Here is a 22,650-nt window from a genome sequence, read left to right on the forward strand (position 1 = left end):
TAGATGGTGAGTCACCAGATGTGGGTGCTGGAAACTGAACCCAGATCTCCTGTCCTAACTGATGAGCCATCTCTCTTGCAGATACCCACTTAGCTGTATAGCAGAGCCCCAGCTACCCAACTCTGTATAAACTGTCTGAATATACCATGTTAATAAAGGGGTATGTTCTGAAATAGGTCCTATTCCTCAATGCCAGAATTTTAGAAGGTAGCCAGGATGTAGCAAAATGCCATCTTCTTTTCATTTGACTTTAGGTGCAGTGAGGATTAAGTTAATCTAAGGATTTTTAAATTTTTTTTAATTTTTATTTTTTTGCCTTTGAGAGGAAGTGCATTCCAATTGCCAAGTAGACTTTGGAAGCCTGGCAGTTGTTCCTCTTCTTTGGCACTTTGCCAACGGGGTCTTAGAAGCAGTAAGACCCAGTAGAGAATGAGGACGTCTGAGATTCAAGGTGGGATAGCAGAGTAGTCCTCCTATGCTCCCTGGCTGGGGTATGTGGTACCAGTTTTCTATTCAGACTTCCAGTGGAAGGACCTGGATTGCAGCACATCTCTTTCACAGTCTTACAGTGTCTTGTGAGCTTGCCTAAGTTCCAGGTCCTCAGGCCTGTTTGAAGGCTTCTGCATGGCTTAGGACCAGCTGTGTTCCCTGCAGACTGGTATTGGGTACTCCTGTTTATGGTGATGTCATAGTTCTGTTACTTTTGCAATTTCATGGTTCGGGTAATTGCAGATGTAAATCTCCCACTGAATTACCAAATATGCTTTTAGCCACAAATTACAGAAATCTCTGACTCTAATAGCATGCATCAGATCATCTTAAGACACCAACTGCTAGACATTACGCCTGGTGATTCTAAATGAGGTCTGGGGTGGGGTCTGAGAATGTGCGTTTTTTTTTTTACCAAGTTCTCAGGTAGTGCTAAAGTTGCAGATTCAGGGACCACACTTTTAGAATAGGACATACAGCCCAGTGAGTTCTGTTACTGACTAACTGACCTCACCAAGAATAAGCTTTTCTTCTTGTTTCTTCCTTTCTTCTCCTTTTCCTTTCTCCTCTCCTCCCTCCCCTCTCCTCCCCTCCTTTCTTCTCTTCTCTCCTTTCCCTTCCCCTCTCTCCTCCATCCTGCCCCCCTTCCTGATCCTCTTCCCTCCCCTCCCCTCCCCTCTCCTTCTCTCTCTTCCCCTCTCCTCCCCTCTCCCTTATACCCACTTGCAACTCCTCTTCCCTTCCTTTCTCTTTCCCCATCACTGTTCTTTCTCAACACCCTCTATTTCCTCTCCTCTCCTCCTCCCTCTCCTCCTCCCTCTCCTCTCCTCTCCATCCCCTCTTCTCTTTTCCCCTCCCCTCTTTCTCTCCCCTTGCCCTCCCTTTCCTTTTCCCCTTTCCCCCTTCCTTCCCCTCCCTTCCCTTCCCTTTCTCTCCTCTCCTTTCTCCTCATTTCTCTGTGTGCCTCTTCTCTTCCCTCTGTGTCTTAGTTGTTTTTGTTTTGGAAGGACCCAAGTGATTCAAGTTATCACATTCAAATCAAATGACACCAGAGTAAGGAGGCATTTTGGGCTTTCCCTGAGTTGGATTTTAAAAACAAGGACAACAACAAAGGGACTTTGTCTGTTACACTTGGATTTGATTGATCAGGGCTCCAGCCAGGCCTCTCTAGGTTGTCACACTGCAGAATCTAAGCCACATGGAACAGGTATCAGGAGTCAATGTCAGGTTTTGTCTGAGTTCTCCTAGCTCCATCTGGAATTTTCTTTCATTCTTCTATATGCTTGCTGCTTTCCATACCAGGGATGGATTCTTTTGTGACTAGCTTTAACTGGTTTATTACTGTTTCCTGATGTTCTGGTCCCAGGATAGGCCTAGCCCTACCTAGCATTGCTTTTTAGGAAAGAACAAGTTTCCTGCTATGAGAGAGGGATCAGACAGGAGTGTCTTTATTTTCTCTCAGTCAGCAACTGACAGTCTACAGATCCTCTCTGTTGAGAGAGGATCCTCTTTGATCCTCTCCTGTTGGCACGTTCAAGCAGACTAGTCCTCTCTTAACCTTTGTACAGGTGAAACTCTGGGCTAGCAGGTGTGCATTAGGCTCCTCAACCAATGTGTTCCTCCTTCTCCATGTGTCTTCCTTCCTTTCATCTCTGAGTTGTTTTCTTTGTGTCTTCAGATCCTACAGGCCCTAGGGAAGTCCTATCACCCCGGCTGTTTCCGCTGCGTCATCTGTAATGAATGTCTGGATGGGGTTCCTTTCACCGTGGACTCTGAGAACAAGATCTACTGTGTCCGAGACTATCACAAGTAAGGAGAGAGGAAGGGAGTCCATGGTAACCTCTACACAGGCCCCACTGAGCTCAGCAGAATGGAAAGTATGTAGAAACTGTATTTAAAATGTGTTTGGTGGTAGAGCTGAACACAGAATGGTAATCAGAGGAATTCAACAAGCCTGTGGCCCCAGCTTTACATAATTTCACTAGGCACCAAGTCAGGCTTAGTCTACCACCCTCTCTCTACTTGTCAGGCCAGCCCAAGTAGCTGTGCAGGGAGCAGTCAAGCAGCTCCATGTTCATTCCTGAGGGAGCAGGAGGCAGCCAGATGTTCCTGTAGCAGCCAAGAATAATGTTGATATTCCAGAGAGTGAGCCTAGGTCCACATAACCCTGAGTGCTGGCCATGAGGGCCTCCTGGTAGGTCCTGGATGCCGTTTATACTCTGGTATCGACACAGTGTGCACTGTGCTCCCTTTGTTTCTCCCACAGGGTGCTGGCCCCCAAGTGTGCAGCCTGTGGCCTTCCCATCCTTCCGCCAGAGGTAAGGTGCTTTGCTGGTTCCGCTCATAGGTCTTCAAAAGACTGGGCTGTCTCCCTTGAGTCACTCAGAAGGTCTATAACCTGTTCTTATACCATTCAGCATACCCCTCCAATGACCAATACTGTCCCTTCCTCCTGGGCTGGCTTCCTAACCCCGTGTGCTTCTTGTGCCTGTTTGTCCCGGGCCGAGCTCTTGTAGATGAACAGAGGGACAGAAAGCATGTCTTTTCTTCATCTTAAAAAAAAAATGTCCCCCAAACCCTGCCTCAGTGAATAAAATAGAGAGTGAAGGAAGAAGACGCCAAACATAAACTTCTGGCTTTCACATGCATGAGCATACAAGTGTGTGTTTGTGCACATGCAATCATTCATAAATACTTATGCAAAAAATTCAATTTAATTCAATTAAGAAAAATGTCCCCATTGGTCTTTTTTTTTTCAGTGTCATCTGACATCCTAGAAGACCACATGGCCCCCACCCACTCTCACATCCACTGAATCTGGTCTTTTTCCTAAAAGTGTTTAGTATTCACTATTGATTTATGTCCCCCCACCCCCACCCTGTCCCCAAAATCCAAAGCCTCCTCCTATTACCCCACAATCTCTTCCCACCCTGTTCCTTTGTTGGTAATTCCCATGGTCTTATAACTGGCCTCGCATGTCTTACTTTTTTTTGTTCCAGGGTTCAGACGAGACCATCAGAGTTGTGTCCATGGACAGGGACTACCACGTAGAGTGCTACCACTGTGAGGTAGGTCCCTCCCTTCCCATCCCTAAAGCCTACTTACCGTACAAAGAGGACTGAAGTTGTCCCCAAGCTCTCTCTGAGGTCTGTCCTCGAGAGCTCATGGGGGTGATAACAGATGATTGCTGTGAAGATCTTGCCTTTTTTTTTTTTTTTTTTTTTACAAATTCAAAATGAGAAAGTTCTGAAACTTCCAATTGCTACCCTCAAGTTACAGAGCTCAGAGGACTCTTTAGTGTGGGGTTTGGGGCTACACTGTCACTTACATATATAATGAGGGTAGGAGGAAGAGGTGTCGTTCCCTCCTGGGTAAAGAATGTTCTGTCAGAAACATCTGTCTGAACTGAGCCCTGGAAATGAGAGAGAAACCCCTTCTGGAAATAGGTACATTGATTGGTTGGTTTTAAGGTGAGGGGTTGGGGTTGGGGCTGGGGGTTCTCTGACCTGTGCGATGTTCTACATTGGAAAAACCGTGAGTGCCTCACGACTGTCAGAAAAGCCAGAGGTCATGCTGCCCCAATCTTCAAGGCAGGAGGATCAAAAGTTCAAGGTCATCCTTGGCTACAGAGCGTATCTAGCCTTGGCTACCTGAGACACTGTCTCAAAAGAGGGGCGGGGGATGTGTGGGATTAATTAACCAACCCTAAAGATGCATAGTATTATCATTTCAATTTGTAGCTCGTAAAAAATTTGTGGCCCAAGAAAAATAGTTTTCTATCTTTGGGCCTTCTGTCTCAGAAGCCTGGTATGTATTTGCTTTGAAGCTACATCTCAGTTCCAACCAATCGCATTTGAGGAGCTCCGTGGTCACAAGCAGCCACTGGCTCTTTCACTGGACAGGAGCTACCGACAACCACACAGCCCCCCTTAGTGACTGGGTGGATTGTGGTTTCATGTTATTCTCGCAGTCTGCTTTGTTTCTCTGGAACATTCTTGCCTCCTTGTAGGACTGTGGTCTGGAGCTCAATGACGAGGACGGTCACCGCTGCTATCCACTGGAGGACCACCTGTTCTGTCACTCCTGCCATGTCAAGAGACTGGAGAAAGGACCCTCACCTGCACCCCTCCACCAGCACCACTTCTAGCAAGGAGACACAGTGGAGATACGGGGCCAGCCTGCTGGGGGAAATGTCTGTGTAGCACTTCTGAGCTCCCCCACAGCTGGGGCACAGGAAGAGGAGGGGCAGGAGGTCAAGTTCCTGTGTGTGTGAGTGTGTGTGCGCGTGTGAAGAGGGTATCTTCCTTCTAACCGCAGCAGTGTGCACTCCCCATCCAGTCCATGTGTTTTCAAAGTGCTTTTCTCTATTGCCACACTCTCGCTGAATCACTCAGGAAGATGCTCCAGCTTGCACGTGGCCCCTGACACAAGATGGGGCTTTTGTGACTGGACACATCCTAGTCCCTGGAAAGCAGGTTTTCAGGTTGTGTTGAGCACATTCCACAGTGTCCCTAAAGAGAAACCTTGATAGAGGTGAGCAGCACTTCCTCTGGGCGAGCACCTGCACCCGGATAACCCTCACACAGCCCATGGTGTGACTTAACAGTTCAGTCCACTTCAGAGCTTTAGCTCTTCTGAGAATACTTCAAACACTTGACTGCATTGCAGCTAGAAAGAGGCTCTGCATATGCTTTGTACATTGGAGTTTGCTTGGTGAAGGAGAGCCAAGCTTGGACATCTGGGAGGCTGGGTCTCCCTGCTGTGCCTCTGCCTTTCCTCCTGCACCTAAGACAGTGGGGTTGGGGCAGAGGCTTGCCCTGTCCTATGCAGCCAGCTCAGAGAGAACTGGTGCAGGCGCCAGGCTTCTCGTCCATGCTTGGTGCTGTGTTTTCATTGCTTCCTCCAGTCTGTGACATTGGAGTTGCTTCCTCAAGGTGAGTCTGAGGCTTCCTCATATCCCTGTCACCTTGTTCAACTCATTTGAACATGACCGTTGGGAATCCCAGTCCATATCCTGGGAGAGAGCTACTTCTAAAAGGAAAGTTTTGTGTGTGAGATCTCAGAGCTAGCACCAGAGGGAGTGCCCGAGCTTGTTTCAGCGGACTTGTATCTCTCTGGTCCTCTTCTCAGCACAGACATTTGCTTGGTTTGAGGAAACTAATATAAGGTACACTGCTTTTGTCTGTTTTTTTAAACGTCATTCTTTCTCTCTACCTTTTCCCACACACAAAACATACCTCACAGATAGTTTTCACCAAATCACAGATCAAAGAGGAATTCATCCATCCTATTGGAGACTGTTGGTGTATCAGCAGTGGCCGTTTTCCAACTCTTGAACTACAGCTAAGCAGTACAGTCGCAACACAAGGTCTTCTGAGACTAGCTGCAACTGAAGTCATGAGTTCACTCTGGCCTCATGTGCCTCTGCATGCTGGCTCCCGAGGTTGCCAGGCTAAGATGGAGACCACATGCTGTCAATATTAAGACCACTTCTGAGGTGGATATGTGGACATACCCGTCCTCCCAACATTTGAGAGCCTGAAGTTTGTGAAGAAGGAGTTTAAGGCTGTCCTCAACTACATGAGGTCATGATCTCACTCAAAAAAAAAAAAAAAAAAACTTAAAAGAGAAAGAAAAAAACCCCACCCAGCATTGAAGAACATAATTAACTTTGCCTATCACTTCCCGAGGCCAGAGGTCAGTGTCTCCTTGGAAGTTCAAATGGGTAAAACTGGAAAAACAAAAATGAAATGGGTTTCCATCTGCTGTCTTATCTTCAGGGAGTGTCCCGTGACTTGTGGCAGGAAGGCTGCAGTGTCTTACTTCAGCAGTCAGGCTGGGTACCCAGCAGCTGGCTTGGGTGGTGAAGCAAGGCCGGTAGAGCTCCTGCCACATGTGAATGTGGACTCTTGACTAGGCCTCAGCTAGACCTGGTAGCTACTGCAATCCTGCTGACCTCCATTGCCTATGAGAAGTTCAGAACTAGCACTGTGGATCAGGAGCATCTTTTTCATTTTTATCAGGTTCCTTCTGTTGGGATCCTTTGGCCAGATGTTACTCGTTTCCTGTTCTAGACAGAGGCCCCCTTAAAAAAAAAAAAGCTATGAATGTATGGGGTCACCGAGATAGACCCTGAGACCAGCGCTGTTTTCTCTCTTTGGTTTCCCGGGCTGGCTTTGGCAAGGGTGGCAGGGAAAGGAGAAAACACAATGTCTTTGCCTTCCTGGAGGCTCTGGTAGAGTCTAATTTTGTGTCAAGATGATTGATGAAGATTGCAGTGGAATTAGTGTCTGAGGTAGATGGGATTTGTTTGCAAATTGAATAATTTAAAACTCTGTGATTAATTTTTAAATGAAATTAAATGAAATTCCTGATTGAAGTGATTCAGATCTGTTTGCAAATACTACATTTTATATTATCAAAAAAGCAATAAAGAAATTTGTAGACTTCCCAGAACCCCCAAGACTGTCTTCTTTGACTGTTTGCTGGAGAAGGCACCACTAAGGGTCTCATTGTTTCTCTCTATCTCAGGCCTGTGCAATAAAACATGAAGATATATTCACTTATCTGGGATTTTAAATGTTCTATAAATTTTGGCCAGATAGAGCTGTAAGGAGATTATACTTATAGCTATGTAGGAGGGAACGAAGGGAGGTGGTAGGGATGCTATGCTTTGAAAGTTAGAGCAAATAGCCTTTTCAAGAATCCTGTATAACTCTTGTACCTTGGATAAAAACAAGGAGATGGAGGCAATCTCACTTCCAGGGCTAGCCTCTGCTATCACCCTCCTTATTCTGACCATAGGTTTCAGAAGAGCCTTCAGCCTTAACAAAGTTACTGGCTACATGTTAAGTATGACAGGACTTTCCATCCTTCTTGCTAGTGCCTATGTGAACCCCTTTCAGCTGAGTCCTGTGAGGGTCGAGTGTTGAATCCCAGGAGGCAGGCAAAAGAATCAAAATGTTTTGAATACTTTCAGTACTTCCATGGCTCCGTATGGCCTTCAATCACACAAAATACAAAACGGGATTGTTAAGATTCAGAATCCACAGTCCTTTGCAGGCATTAAATACTGCTCTGAGTACCCTTTTCTCGCTCGGTGAAAGTGCTGTCTACCAGTTAGATCCCTTGCAAAGACTAGTGTGAGACTTGACTCCAAACTCTGGTTGCAGAATACACTTGTAAAACCTCTCAGGCGGAGAGAGAATTCTGTCAGTAAAGTGCTTGCATGAGGACCTGAGCCCAGTTCTCATAATCCATGTAAGAATGCCAGGTGTAGTGGTGTGGGAAAGTGGGGGGCGTGTGACTAGCTTTTGGACGAGAAAAAAAGTTCTGATATGAAGTTGTCTTAGTTAGGGTTTTACTGCTGTGAACAGACATCATGGCCTAAGCAACTCTTATAAGAACAGCATTTAATTGGGGCTGGCTTACAGGTTCAGAGGTTCAGTCCATTATCATCAAGGCAGGAACATGGCAGCATCCAGGCAGGCATGGGGCAGGAGGAGCTGAGAGTTCTACATCTTCATCTGAAGGCTGCTAGCAGAATACTAGCTTCCAGGCAGCTAGGACAAGGGTCTTAAAACCTACACCCACAGTGACACACCTACTCCAACAAGGCCACATCTACTCCAACAGGACCACACATTCTAATAGTGCCACACTCTGGGCCTAGCATATAGAAACCATCACAGGGGCTGGAGATATGACTCAGTGGTTTAGGGCAGTGACTGCTCTTCCAGAGGTCCTGAGTTCAAATCCCAGCAACCACATGGTGGCTCACAACCATCTGTAATGAGATCTGATGCCCTCTTCTGGTGTGTCTGAAGACAACTACTCATATACATAAAATAAATAATTCTTAAAAGAAAAAAAAAAACACCACAGAAGTCATGCTGGTTTCCATCTCATAAATGCTTCTACCACTGTCAATATCACTCTATCATCATGACACCCCGGAACTTGGAGTGAGGAGTGGTATCATATCACCATCGTCATCACCATCATCATCATCTACCAACCACCCTCAGGCATTTGAACACCTTGGAGCCAAGATACTAGAAGAAACCTGTTCAGCTCCATGCCTGAAACAGTAGTAACTGTATATCTCCACTGGGCGTTATTCTGCACACCCTATGTTCTTTATCATTCCTCCTCTTGTAGACACGAAAGGGAAGTACCCTCCAAAGTGAGTGGCCAGTAAACAGTAGGACCAAGGCCAGGCCCATTCCAGATGGCCATCTAGAGAGATGTCTTGACCCCTCTGGCTGCTGGAGTGTAAGTCATTTTTTATGGTATTTTCCACTAAAGCCTGTCTGTAAAACCTTCTCATGAGGCTATGAGGAGGACCTAGTCACTGCTCTCTGTTGGGGTTTGTATTGGTTCCTATTATATTCTAATAAAATACTTTAGAACACAAATGTATTATAGTTCTGGAGAAATGGCTCCTACAGGTTACCCACAGATGCTTTCAGAGATGCTAGGGAAGACTCATTCTGCCCCCAGTATTATTTCTCTCATTGCTGTGACAGAATGCTTGGCAGAAGGAACGTAAGGGGGAGAGGTTTATTCGGGTTCATGGTTTCAAGGGACACAGAGAAGGCATGATGACTGGTGATTCAGTAGCAGTGGAAGCATGAGGCAGAAGCGCTTTCCATCCTAGCTGATCAGAAAGCAGTGTTGGGGAAGAACCAGAATTGGATTACCTTCAAGGGCTGCCCCCAAGGACCCACTTCCATTAGCTAGACCACAGTCCCACTGGTTCCACAACTTCCCCAAACAGCGCCACCTACTGGGAACCAAGTGTTCAAACAAGTTTTTCAGCTCGAGGGGCTTTTAGATCTGTGGCTGGGGCTGTACACTCTGAGCCCCCTTCTTGTATCAAATGAATGACTTTTGGGATTACATTGGGCATATCCAGGTAATCTAGAACAATATCCCTATCTCAGGATCCTTAATCTGAAATGCCCTTTTGCTTTGCACAATAATATAATCATCGATCCTGGGTATTAGGACATAAACATTCTGGGACTATTCTTCATCCTACTTTGGATTAAAACAAGTTTCTTTGGGGCTGGGGTGGGGCTTGGTGGAAATGAAGTAACACCCATGGGCTAGATGATGACTTTCCTTCAGGCAGTGCTGAGTGAGTTCCCTAAAAGTGAATACCCATGTGTGTACCTGCAGCAACATGATTGGAATCTGGGTGCCAAAAAAAGGTCAGGGGTCATATACTGTGAAGGTCTCCTTCAGAAGAGCTTAGGTATGTGGTACTTCCTAGGGAAGATGAGTAATGTGGTTTCCCACAAGTGTGTTAGATAGTTTAAGACTCTTTTACTGCTATGCTACATACATGTATCACCCAATGAGAAAGTTTCAAAGACAAATGGCTAGAGCATAGTATGTTGTGTGGAGTGGAAGATCCACAAGTCTAGGGACTTAGTAGGCAGATACTACAGTGCAAAATGGGTGGTATTGATGCTAGCAATCTGTAAGTTAGACAGATGCACTACATGGAAATTTGGCTAAAGATGCAAACTTGTAATTTACTCACCTTTAAGGATTTCTTATTCTGAACATGCTTGTTTGATAACTAGAGTTTGATCTTTAAAAAAAATCTCAGAAGAGGGCTGGAGAGATGGCTCAGTTGGTAAAGTGCTTTTATATAAGATGAAGACCTGAGTCTGGTTCTCAGAATTCATTTAAAAAAATGCTAGAAGTGGTGCAGACTTATAATACACATACTCCAAAAAAAAAAATGAGGTAGGCATAAACTGAGAAAAATCACCTCATCTTTGACCTTCACATGCATATGCACACATGTGCACACACACATACACACACACACACGTACATATGTGCACATGCACACACATGTACATATGTGCACATGCACACACATGTACATATGTGTACATGCGCGCACACACATGCACATATGTGCACATGCGCACACATGAGAATGCCAAATTCTGTCTGAATTACTCTCCATTGTTCAGTCTCATTGGATGTTCAAGGAAGCCTTAGTTAACTGGTGAAGAAAGGCCAAACTTTTGAGTTTTTACCTGTTTAGAGAGCCTGAGAAGGAGCCCTCTGAAGGCCAGTGGCTAATCAACTGGAAGTATCCTCTTACTGAAGCCTTATGAAACAGGCTACAAATTAAATAACATTTTATTAAAAGAGATGGGGCTGGAGAGATGGCTCAGCCGGTTAAGATGTCTCAAAACCATCCATAAGGGGATCTGGTGCCCTCTTCTGGCCTGAGGATGTATATGCAGCAGAGCACTCACATTAAATTTTTTTTTTTTTTTTTAAAGATGATGATCTATCTTTTTTTTAAAGAGAGATGAACTATCCAGTGAACTGAGACCTGGTGAGTTGAAGGATAATCAGGGATAGAAATGAAGTGACATACCTAAAAACATGCGACCACCTTCCTGCCCACTGTGGGGTCCTTTGGGAGTCCTCTCAGCCTCTATCTGGCCTGCTTTAGAATCAGGAGCTCATGACCTTAAGAAACTTTAATTTCCTTTTCTGGAAAAATTGGATGTAGTAAGAATTTTGTAATTTTGTAATTTTGTTTTTTTTTAAAGCCACTCAAATATGGGAATGTTTTCATTTTAATCACAGATGTGGGGATCTAGGGGTGCTTCTTATCAGGTGACTATGTGCCTTGTGGTCTAGCAGAGGCACGGTGTTACCAGCAGCAGATAGTTTCTCCAATTCTGTGATGTTTGAAGTTCTAGGGGCTTTTCAGAGGTAAATGCTAGGGCCCCGAGAGGTGGTATAGGTTGCTGTTTGGAGATTGGATGCTGTTTGGGGATTGGTTGCTGTCTGGGGATTGGATGCTGTCTGGGGATTGGATGCTGTTGGTTGCTGCTCTTTGTGGTTTGTTAAGTAGTCATGTGCAAAGAAGAAATAACAACAAGAAGAAATAAAACTTTAATTTTTTAAAATCTTATTTTTAATGGTGGTTTTAAAATCTTTTAACCTCTCTTATAGCCCACCACCCACCAAAGATAGTAGGGGAAAAAAGATATTAAAAAAGTGGACCTCCACACCGGGCAGTGGTGGCGCATGCCTGTAATCCCAGCACTTGGGAGGCAGAGGCAGGTGGATTTCTGAGTTCGAGGCCAGCCTGGGCTACAGAATGAGTTCCAGGACAGCCAGGACTGCACAGAGAAACCCTGTCTCAAAAAAAAAAAAAAAAAAAAAAAAAAAGTGGACCTATTTAGAAAAGTTCTTTTGAACAACTCCCGTCTGTGTTGTCTGAAAATTGACAGTTCAGTTCACAGGTTAACAGATAATGACAGCTCGATCCACTCACAAACACTTCATAGATACACCAATAGTCTAGTTTGATAGAGTCTGGTTAACAGTAATGGTGATACAACCTAACAGAGATATCCAACCTCAGCTTTGACTTGAGTCAACAGGAGAGACCAACAAAAACATCAAGGGAAGTTCTCAGCTGTGCCTCTCTCAGGGAAGCAAAGATCAGCAAAGACTCGAACCCACAAGTGTTACACAGCTAGCTGTACCAGCAAGCCAAGCTGTTTCAGTTACTCTGTCAAGTCCTATTTATACCCTCCAAACATCAAGTGTCCTCCACGTGCCTTACCTCAGCAAGGGTCTGCCTCAGCGTGTGCATCCAATCAGCCGGAGTGCACGGAGTCCCAACAAATGGAGCTCAACTACACTATATAAGACTGCCCAATATATGTGTGTTGTTAACAAGACTCATCACATGTCCTTTCATGTGTTTGTTTTAACAGAACATCCTCTCTCCTATGCCTGCTTTAGTGAAACGTTCTTTCTTGAGTCTGCCTTAGTCTTTCACCTTTGTCCACTTCAAAAAAACAAAACAACAAACAAAAACCACTCTTTTACGTGTTTGCCCCAACAAAACACCATCTAACACAACTGACTCTCAAAAGAACCCTTAAGTTTCCACTTCAAAGACATTCGATATCCTGATGGCAAACTTGCCCCCAAGGAGCTCAACACCACTAATCAGCAGGAAGTAGTCTAACGATCATGTAGCCCCTTTCCCCTCTATCCTTTTTTCACCTAACTAGTGGTAAGGGGTTGAAAGGGTAGAAAAAAAAAAGGGTGGAGAAGGGTAGAAGAATGAAGAACCTACAAGTGTGGGCTACAATGGGATAACAACTGAATTTACCTTATAAAGTTGTATGGGTTGATTAAATTTATCTAAATAAAATGCTTAGAGAAGCATGAAGTTACTGATCAGTTTGATAAGTTTTAAGAATTGATAATTACAGCAGGATGATAAAGAAGATAAAATATAAGCAGATTAAGGTAAATTCAAGCACAAATTTTAAAAAGCACTTATATACTAATAGTAAATGTGAATATATGAGTGAAAACTAAACAATTTTAAGGAAAGGGTAAAGAATAAACTGTCAGAAAGACTAATGTGTAACAACCAAAGAGCTCCTGTGCTCTTGCAGAAGACCTGAGTTCTGTTTCAAGCACCTGCCTTGGCTGGCTGTACCTAGCTCCAAGGGGGATCTCATACTTTTAGTCTCATAAAGCACTTGCACGAGCACACACACACAGATAAACAATGAAAAATAAAATCTTTTCAAGGTCAAGTTTGTGAGAAAAAAAGATTGAATACACCAGGAGAGAATAATCAATAGGCCAAGAAATGAAAGTAAAAAGGAAGTTGTTTTTCACTTATGAAAGCTGTAAAGAAACTATAATTTATATTTGTATGTGGATGCTTTATTTTTTTTAAAGATAAGGTCTCCAGATCAACACCTCTCTGTCTCAAATTCTAGAATTTTAGGTATATGCTAGTACATGAGACTTGGATATCTAATTTATATGTTATATGTATTCATAAATATCTAATGTTGATTAGCATGTGTGGAAACATTCTGGTGACAGAGGGTATATTGTTTTAATTTTTCCACAGAGCAATTTGAAAATATGTACCAAAAATCTAAATGCCTATGAGATGGACCTTTAAAGTGTCCACTTATCCACCCAAATAGAACATCTTAAAGCAAGAACTCTTAAACCAGGTGTGGTTGGTGGTGCTTGCTTATAACCTCAGCACCTTGGGAGCTTGAATCAGAGTTCCAAGTCCATTTCCATAGCCAAGTAAAGGCCCACTGTCTTATATAAGACAGCCTCAGTCAGTCTCTCTTTCTCTTCCCCTCCCCCCTCTGCACGTACACACATCACACACACCCTTCAAAACAAAACACACAACAAAACAAAAAAAAAAAACCCTCATTTTTTTTAAGTGCTAAAACTGACAACAATGCATATTAATGATCTCAAATCTCAGACAAAAAATTAAAGAGCAAACAAAAAATACTGTTAGCTGGGCAGTAGTGGTGCGTGCTTTTACACCAGTATTCAGGAGGCAGAGGCAGGGATCTCTGAGTTGGAGGCCAGCCTGGTTACAGAGCAAGTTCCAGGACAGTCAAAACTACACAGGGAAACCCGGTCTCGAGAAACAACCCACTATAACTTCATTAAAAGCAAACTAAATCCTCAGAAGTGTAGAAGCCTGGTATGGTATCTTGTACCTTAAATTCCAGTACTCTGGAAAGCAAAGGCAGCCATTTGGCCTGGTCTATATCCAGCAGTATGGACTGCAGGAGTGAGCCACACCCCTTGGTCCTTGGTCTAATTCTGCCCCAATAATTTCCTTTATCTGATACAGTTTTAATAAACTCCTGGGGAGTGGGGTATGTTTTCTAGGACAACTTAATCATGGAGTGACTGGTTAATGAATAGGCTGAGCCCTGCTCCCGATCCACCTTCGTCACATCTGTTTCTGGCTATCTCAGGTCTTACGTAAAATGTTCATGTACTCGTTTTTCTGGGCCTCTTACTGCGAAATCCCCGAATTTTTAAGGTTTCCTTGTGCAGTGGAGGCTAGGTCGGCTTTGCAAGCGGAGCTAGCCAAGGCCGCTGTACCAATCATGAAGAGCAGAAGCTACGCCCTTCTCATGTCAGTGCCGTCTGTGTTCTACCAGCTAGGAGCTTTCGGTGAGATTTTTCCGTCATCGGGTGGGAAGACATTGGCCACGCATGTCCCTGTCCCTGATTGCAAACCTCCACTCTCAAGAGTGTTTTCGTAAGAGTACATTTCCAGACTCCTGCGCAATTTTAAGAACAGGGGAGCTAGGAAACTTGCAAACCGTTTTAGGTAACTCCGGGTTTCAAATACAGCCAAGAAGGTATTATTTTTTCGCAAAGCAACATTAAAACGTAAGACATTTGACCTTGACAATCTAGCTATGATCCTTTTCAAGCAGGCCTTCCAAGGTTCAGGAAAAAGATCGCACACGTCGAGCCAGCCAGGAGTCGAACCTAGAATCTTCTGATCCGTAGTCAGACGCGTTATCCATTGCGCCACTGGCCCGGTGCTGAGGAGGCCTCCTCCACGATAAGTGATCTCCAATTACACAGCTTCACTATGCTTCCTGCTTCTAACCTCAGTCTGGTCGGTTTGTTGAATGTCGCGACTCAGTGCAAAGCTACCGGGACTCCGCCTTTCTCTGCAACGCGTTACACCAATCCCCAGAGGCGACGTCACGGCGTTCTTTGGTCCGCTCCAATCCGCGCATCGGAGGCGTGCCTCGCAGCTCACTGGTTTGTCCGCCGCCGGCTCCCGTGCTCGCCCGAGAGGCGGACCCGGGAGGGGGTGGGGCCAGGCCGAGGCTCCTTGACCACCGCGCCTGGGGAGCGGTCGCCGCGGAGCCGGGGTGGCAGCGGGCTACACTGCGGGTGGAGCGAAGAGGAGGAAGCTGCACGATGGCGGCCGCAGCCTACGAGCATCTGAAGCTGTGAGTCCCGCGGGCTGCGGCCGCTGACAGGAAGGGCGGAGGGGCGAGCGGGCGCCGAGGCCCGGGAGTGTGCGGCCCGCACCGGCCGAGCTCGCGGGCTGGGCTTTCCCCGTCCAGCCTGGCTGCAGCGTAGGCCAGTGTCCCGCAGCCTCGCCCGCCGCTGGACCTGGCGCGGTGAGCCGAGCCGCAGCCCGCAGCACCGGAGGCTGCAGCCAGCTTTCCCTGGGTGGCCTCCGGGAGAGGCCTTTTTCACCGGGCGTGCTCTGACGTCCGCCGGCAGAGCTAACCTTTCTCTTGGTTTCAGGCTTTCTGGGCCTGGGAGTCTCAATGACGGGTCCTTCTTAGGGCGCAGCAATAATTTAGTCAGATGTCCTAAGGGCCGGTCGAATTTACTGTGCTTATTCCAACAGACTGCGTCGACAGCTACAGTAGGCTCGCCTCTATTTTGGCGTAGCAATGTTGAGTTTTGGCAAAGCCAGGACTTGAGGTTTTGAGGCCCAGCCACTGGATGTTTAGAGGTGCAAAAAAAAAAAAAAATAGACATTTATAAGCTCTTTGGCTCGTCCTGGGTTAGAGGAGATGGGGGATAATTTCTCTTGTGTTACCCTCAGCACCTACACTCCTTGTTTGTGAATAACTTCGCCCTAACCGCTTTAATAATTTACCACGGTCTGGGAATGCCTTTAGTAGCAGAAGCAAATATAACTTTCGAAAAGCCAAGTTAAATTATCCTGTTAATTAGACATAGACATCCCAGTTCGTTTGCAGGAAACAAATGTAGTTTGGGTACGCCCAATGAATAACTGAAGGTGTAAAGTTATGAGTCCAGAATTTGGAGGGAGGCCATCTGCCCAACACTTTTCATGTTTTGCTGTGTTCACCCTTTATGCCTCTTCTGCTTGCTACATACAGTTCTCTTTGAAAAGCCCAGCGCCACCCTTCCTTCCACATTTCTTTTAATTAGTTTTCCTTTGTAAAGTGAATAATCACCTTATTGGTGACAGTTGAAGCAAAGTGTACTTACTGGTCTATGTCCGGCCCGAGTCACATGTCCTTTACTGGCAAATTAGGTTATTGTCCACCTGATAGTTGTTGAAGGGCTGAACATGATCTTACACTAGGTCTCAGATGTGTTTAAGCAATTTGGAGTCTTGCCTTGAAGTAGCTCGGCTTTCGGTTACAGGATATTGTTGAGTTTTCCTGCATCGAAGAATAATTGAGATGGATAACTTGAGAATTAGGAAGATTATTTTTGAGCTGCCCAGGCACTGAGTTTCACCAGGCCAGACCTCAATACAGGCAGCCATCCTCCTTGATTCCTGGGCAGGTTATTCAACCTCTGTGAATAATTCTTTTATATATAAAATTAAAAAATAAGAGTGTTCATACTTCATCCTTACCATCCTCTCCAGTTCAGACTTCACTACAGGCAGACACCATTTTATGTGTACACAGAAGAGAAGGGAATTTATCCTTTAGAAGTGGAAATGGTGGTTTTGTAATGAAGTGGAAACTATGAGTCTGGGGTTATATGGACATTCATATCAGTCTTTAGGGTTTGGATGTTTCTATAAATGTGAAGATAGAACTTGATTGCAAGTGTTTCTTTAGCAGGGAGTTTGTGAGTTAGAATCTGTTTTCACCCCTCCCCCCTTTTTAGCCATTCTATTTAAACTTTTAAATATACCCCATGGGCAAAGAATATTCTGTTTTAGAGGTACTTGTAGGCTGAATTAGTTGCTGAACTATCTAAGAATGGTGGGACTTTTAAAAATACCTAAAAAGAGCCATATGTGAAGTTACTTTGCTGGTTGATGGTGGCGCTTGACTTTAATCTAAACCAGCACCTAAGAGGCAGAGGCAGTGGGTCTCAGGCAGCCTGGTCTTGAGTGAGTTTCAGGACAGCCATGGGTACACAGAGAAACCCTGTCTCAGAGAACGGAAATAAATTACTTTATTGTAGATGTATTGGTATATAATTTCCTGAAGTGTTGAAGTGCTTGGATATTAAATGACAACTTCTTGCACCCATGTCACACACTTTCTTCAGCTTATCTCTGCTTTGTTAAAATCCCACCTTTTAGATGTTCTTTGCTTACCCTCCAGTTCCCAGTTACAATTCCACTTCTACTCTACTGACTACAGGTTGGAGCCCACATTTTTTAACTACCTGAATTCTAAGTTCTTTATAATTTTGTAACTTTACTGCTTGTAAACCATGCTAGAGGTTGTGGCTCCTCTTCTAACTTCAGTCTTGGGTTTGTATTTGTTTATCTTTCTGCCAGAGGGCTTTCTCAGTCTCTCCTGTCTATGTGCTGGTCACATCTGGAGTAAAGAAGAGAGGTCTCAGGTAGTTTAGTCAGAACAGACATGGATAAACTTCTTAACATTCCTACTAGCTTTGTGTCCTGGGCAGGATATTCAGCTTCTGTGAATAATTGTTTTATTTTGAAAATGAGCATTTATACTTTATAAGGTTTGTAGATAAAGTATTCAGAGTATCTCATTGATACCTTCTCTGAGAATCTTGTTTCCCTTCATTGACTTCTTTATGGTTTTTGATACCAAAAAGTAAGGATTTATTGTCACACTGTTTGGGCACCAAATATCCATACAATTTACACATTCTGTTTACTCTTAGTCAAGAGGACTGAAAGCTAGAATGACCAATCCAGAGTAATGTTTGAACCAGAGAGATAATAGTTACATATGCTTTGCTTGAATGTATCTAAAAGTGATCAATAGCTTAATGTTGACTTCTCTCTAGTCCTCTTCAGTACTTACCATGAGCCTCAGATGAGCATCTACTCCATAATCTCCAGAGAAAATGAATTTTTCAGTATAGAACTATTCAAGAAGAACAGAGTCTGGGATAATTTGGCTGTGTTCTTTAGAAGCAGCTAGGGGTGAGGTGCATGCATGTACATAATTATCAGTGCTTCTGTGAAGTCATAGGTTGATTTATAGTCTGCCCTCATTGAAGAGTGTCACATGGTGTCCGGGTCAGATAAGTCACACATTAAGCATAGCGGAGTCTCTGTGTTACATATACTTTTACAAAAAAAAAAAAAAAAAAAAAAGGTATATATACATACATCAGCATACAAAAGCAACTCTGAGGTTGCTAGTGGCAGTTGAAACAGTCTTGTGTGGACTGTTTATTTTGTTTTATTGTTGTTGTCGTTGTTGTTTTCAGAAGTAAACTACTACCTCAATCAGTATCTAATAAACATGTTGAGAAAATAAGCCATTCCTTGTATCAGTGGGATAAACTCCTTGTACCTCTTGCTGTGTTTGGGTCCCTTCGCCTTGTGTTCAGAGGTGAAGTGCCCCTGGATCATGTCCGAGGTTTTGTCTTTCACTGTCTGAATCGTTCCAGCTGCTTGACTGTACTGTGTGGGTTCAGAACTCGTTTGGGCATAACAACTAAGTGTCTTTCCAGATCAGTATAATAAAGAGTGATGTGCAATTAAAAAAAAAAAAAGGCATAGCAGAGTCAACCTTGAAACAGTTGGCCAAGGGTCTAGTGATCTTTCCATTACACTGCATTATTCAAATGACCTTTTCTTCTCTTATCAGATTGCTTTCTCCTTACTCTGGACAGCCAGGTGTAAAACTGTGTTACTTGTAAGAGAAAACAGTTGAAACATGGGTTTTTCATATAGAAAACAGAATTTAGGTGGTTTTGTTGTTTTAAAAGACAGTACTACTACCCAGGCTGGCTTGGATTCATGATTCTTCTGCTCCACCATTTTCAAGTGCTAGGATTATAGATATTGGTCAACATGCCTAGCTAGCTTTTTTAAGCTACTTGCATAAGCATGAATAATGTTAGACACAATCTGAAATGGCAAAAATAGAAAAATGCATTATAGGAAAAAATGTACTACCCTTTTCCTCCTTAAATGTCAGCCAAAACAAAATGTAAGGCAAAGACTACTTTTAGGTGTATCTAGCTTTTGACATTGTAAAATGTCTTAATCATCTACAGAGTTCACACTTGAGAACCGTGCTGTCGAGTTACACAAAAAGAAAAAGCACCAACCAACCAACCAAACAAACAAACAAAAAAACAAACCTATAAAAATGTGCTAGGTAAGCTTATGGTTGTGTATCAGGCTGCATTCATAGCTTTCCCAACCACATACAGATCACATGCTGAACATGTTTATTACATACTGAATCAGGTAGCAGTTTGCTTCTGAAAACTACAATGACGACAACAACAACAAAAAAGCAAACCCCTCAACCCCTCTTTTTTCTGAGCTGGCGAGACGGCTCAATGCTAAAGAGCACTTGCTGCTTTTCCAGAGGACCTGAGTTCAGTTCCCATCTCCCACATTGGGTAGCACACAACTGCCTTTATCTCCAGTTCAAGGGAGCCAAAGCTGCCTTCTGGACTCTACAGGCATTCATTCATTTATTCACCCATTTATTGACCCGTTCATCCTCACACACATTCTCTCTCTCTCTGTCTCTCTCTGTCTCTCTCTCTCTCATACACACACACACACACACACACACACACACACACACACGAGACACCTTCATTCACTTACACATACACTCATACTTGAATAATAATACTAAAGCAAAAATCTTTTTAAAAGAAGTATCTATAACTTTAGGGGAAAAGAAAAAGACCATTCCTCAGGAATTTGCCTTCCTTAAACACTCTCATTCTGGTAGCTGCACAGTCAGGAGAAATGTGAGGCGTTCCCAGACCGCATTGAACTTATAATCAATGTGTTTTGTACAGTGCACACTCAGTGTACTCATATAGGGTTGCATGGTGGGAAGGTTTTCTTCATGAAATAAGGCACAGACGCTAGGGATTTGTGTCCAGGGAGCATTAGCTAGGTGGAAGTTCATAATAAAGAGTCCTATATGAGAAAGGGTCTCCTGAAGCCAGGTTCCCTTCAACTTGAGAATGACTTGAACTCTCTCCTGATCTGTCTGTCTGTCTCTTACAGATACTAGGATTGCTGGACTGCCACACTGACTACACAGGGGTTTTGAAGAGTTAGGATCTGAGGCAAGTGCTGGTGATACACACCTTTAATCCCAGCACTGGGGAGGCAAAGCCAGGCAGATCTCTGAGTTTGAGGCCAGCCTGGTCTACAGAGTGAGTTCCAAGACAGCCAGGGCAACACAGAGAAACCCTGTCTTGAAAAAAACAAGCAAACAAAAACAAAGGAAGAGTTAAGATCTGGTTTGGAGGAGTCTGACTGTTAGTGGGTTTTGAGGTCTATAGGAATAGATAGGATGGAAGTTTTGAAGAAGGTAGAATTGTCATGTATTAGCTTTCTATAGACACTGGCTGGTGTGGGATTGTGTTGGGCTTCTGGTGAACCTGTGCAGTAAGGAGAGACACTCAGTGAGAGACTGAGATGACACCTCTGGAACCCAAAGGAAGGTTGAGTAAACACCTTCAGCATGTGGTATATATACTGAGGCCAGAGGGCCCTTTATATCTGAGTTTTTCCCCCTAATCAAACTTAGTAAAATATTGTCTGTCTTTCCTCAGATACAGGTTAAACATTTTAAGACCTTAATTTTTTAAAGGTTTCTGAAGAAGTATGTTGCTACAGTCTCATGTTACAACAGTCATATTTCTATATAAATAGTAATTTTTACATTCATTCATTCATCCACTTTACATCCCAATCACAGCCCCTCCCAGTCCCCACCCTCTACAAATAGTGTCTTTTAGCTGGTAATATACTTGAAAAAAAAATGTACCATCTTAACTATATGTGTTCAGTTCTTGCAAAACTACAGCTCTGTGCTCCTTAAATGACTCTCTGTTCCTCCATTCCTTCCCACCCTGGCAACCACCATTCTTGTATTCCTGTGGATTTAACTTGTCATTCCAGGTGCCTCATTTAAGTGAACTCACTATTTTTCCTTCTGTGACTAGTTTGTTTCAGTCCTATAAAGCTTCAAAGTTCAACCATCTTGTAGCATGTGTCAGAATTTTGGTTTTTTGAAGACTGACTAGCATACCATTCATGGTGGATAGTTTCATATTGCACTGCAGTATAAAACAGTCTGTGGGAACATCCTGTGACATGCATCTTCAGACAAGTTTCATCATACTGTGAATGTCAGAATGTGCTTCTGCCAGACTGGATGGCGTAGCCTATCACACACTAACCATAGGGTATCTGCTATTGTACATATAATCCATAGCTGACCAGAACGTTACATAGTGTGCATATGCGGCACATGCTTTGTAGTCCTAACCCTTGGGAGGAGGAAGCAAGAGTAGAAGGAGTTCAAGGATAGCTTCAGTTATTTATCCATCATGAGACTCTCAAAACACCAACACCAAATGAATTAAACAAAAATGTTATGCAGTATGTGACGCCGTGTACCACATTTTATCCAGTGATGGATGGGCATTTAGGTTGGTTCCATATATTCAGGTATTGATGATTGAAGCTGTTTTAAATGTGAGTACAGCAAATCATCTTCTTTAGCTTCTTCCTTCTTTCCTTCCTTCCTTTATTTTTTCTTTTTTAAGATAGGTTGTCTCTGTGTAGCCCTGGCTGTCCTGGAACTCACAGTGTAGACCAGGCTGGCCTCAAACTCTGAGATTCTCTTGCCTCTGCTTCCCAAGTACTGGGATTAAAAGTATGTGTCACTACTGCCTGACTTCTTTTAGTTATTTTTAACACATACACAAAAATAGACTTGCTGCCCAGCTTGGTGGCCATGCCTTTAACCCAAAACTGGTGAGGCAGAGGCAATTATGAATTAGAGGCAAGCTTGATCTACATAGTAAGTTCCAAGAAGCCAGAGCTCCATAGTGAGACCCTGTCTCAAAATTAAAATAAAATAAAATAAAATAAAACAAAATGTCAGGGGATTGCTAGGTCATGTGACAATTCTAATTTTAGATTTTTGAAAGACTGACATCGGCCGCATCATTTTACTGTCTCCCTAGGAAAGCACCAAGGTACTAATTTTGTGACATCTTTGCCAACACTCTTTTTCTGTTTTTCTCTTCTTGGCAATAACCATTTTAATGAGTGAGAAATTGGCTGGTAGTAATACACATAAAGTAGGTTAATTCTGCACATTTTTCTTTAAACCATGCAACAGAAAGTGCAACTTTCTTCAGGAACAGCGGTTTGGGCAGTAATGAAACACTGCCTACCCTTATTGTGATTTGTCAGGATTTTGAAAGGTCAGCTGTGGCCTGAAATAGGATGTGTATGTTGCCCAGGATGTAAAGTTATATTTTCAGATACTAGAAAATCACAATGGAAGAAAATGATGATGATCTTGATGCTTACAGTGTGAAACCACTTTTCTTTAAATTTAGCAAGAT

The 22,650-nt window shown here is 43.7% G+C and overlaps 2 protein-coding genes and 1 non-coding gene across 4 annotated transcripts in view; 2 read left to right on the plus strand and 1 right to left on the minus strand.

The window, feature by feature from the left end:
* The window catches only part of Limd1 (LIM domains containing 1), a 42,892-nt gene extending 35,947 nt beyond the window's left edge, over window positions 1-6,945 (plus strand). The window contains exons 5-8 of the mRNA NM_013860.2: window positions 2,168-2,298; window positions 2,756-2,807; window positions 3,489-3,557; window positions 4,499-6,945. Coding sequence (NP_038888.2) covers window positions 2,168-2,298; window positions 2,756-2,807; window positions 3,489-3,557; window positions 4,499-4,636 — 390 coding nt within the window. The 3' untranslated portion in view covers window positions 4,637-6,945. The remainder of the gene's footprint in view (window positions 1-2,167; window positions 2,299-2,755; window positions 2,808-3,488; window positions 3,558-4,498) is intronic.
* A 7,872-nt stretch (window positions 6,946-14,817) lies between these two features.
* n-TRacg2 lies at window positions 14,818-14,890 on the minus strand. Its single transcript has one exon. It is a non-coding gene; the product is annotated as a tRNA-Arg (tRNA).
* Window positions 14,891-15,145: 255 nt separating this feature from the next.
* Sacm1l (SAC1 suppressor of actin mutations 1-like (yeast)) overlaps window positions 15,146-22,650 on the plus strand; it is a 62,848-nt gene continuing 55,343 nt past the window's right edge. For both annotated transcript variants that reach the window (NM_001357485.1, NM_030692.5), the window contains exon 1: window positions 15,146-15,314. In NM_001357485.1, coding sequence (NP_001344414.1) covers window positions 15,283-15,314 — 32 coding nt within the window. In that variant the 5' untranslated portion in view covers window positions 15,146-15,282. The remainder of the gene's footprint in view (window positions 15,315-22,650) is intronic.

The sequence above is a fragment of the Mus musculus genome, chromosome 9 (genome assembly GCF_000001635.26).
Source record: "Mus musculus strain C57BL/6J chromosome 9, GRCm38.p6 C57BL/6J".
Taxonomy (NCBI): Eukaryota; Metazoa; Chordata; class Mammalia; order Rodentia; family Muridae; genus Mus; species Mus musculus.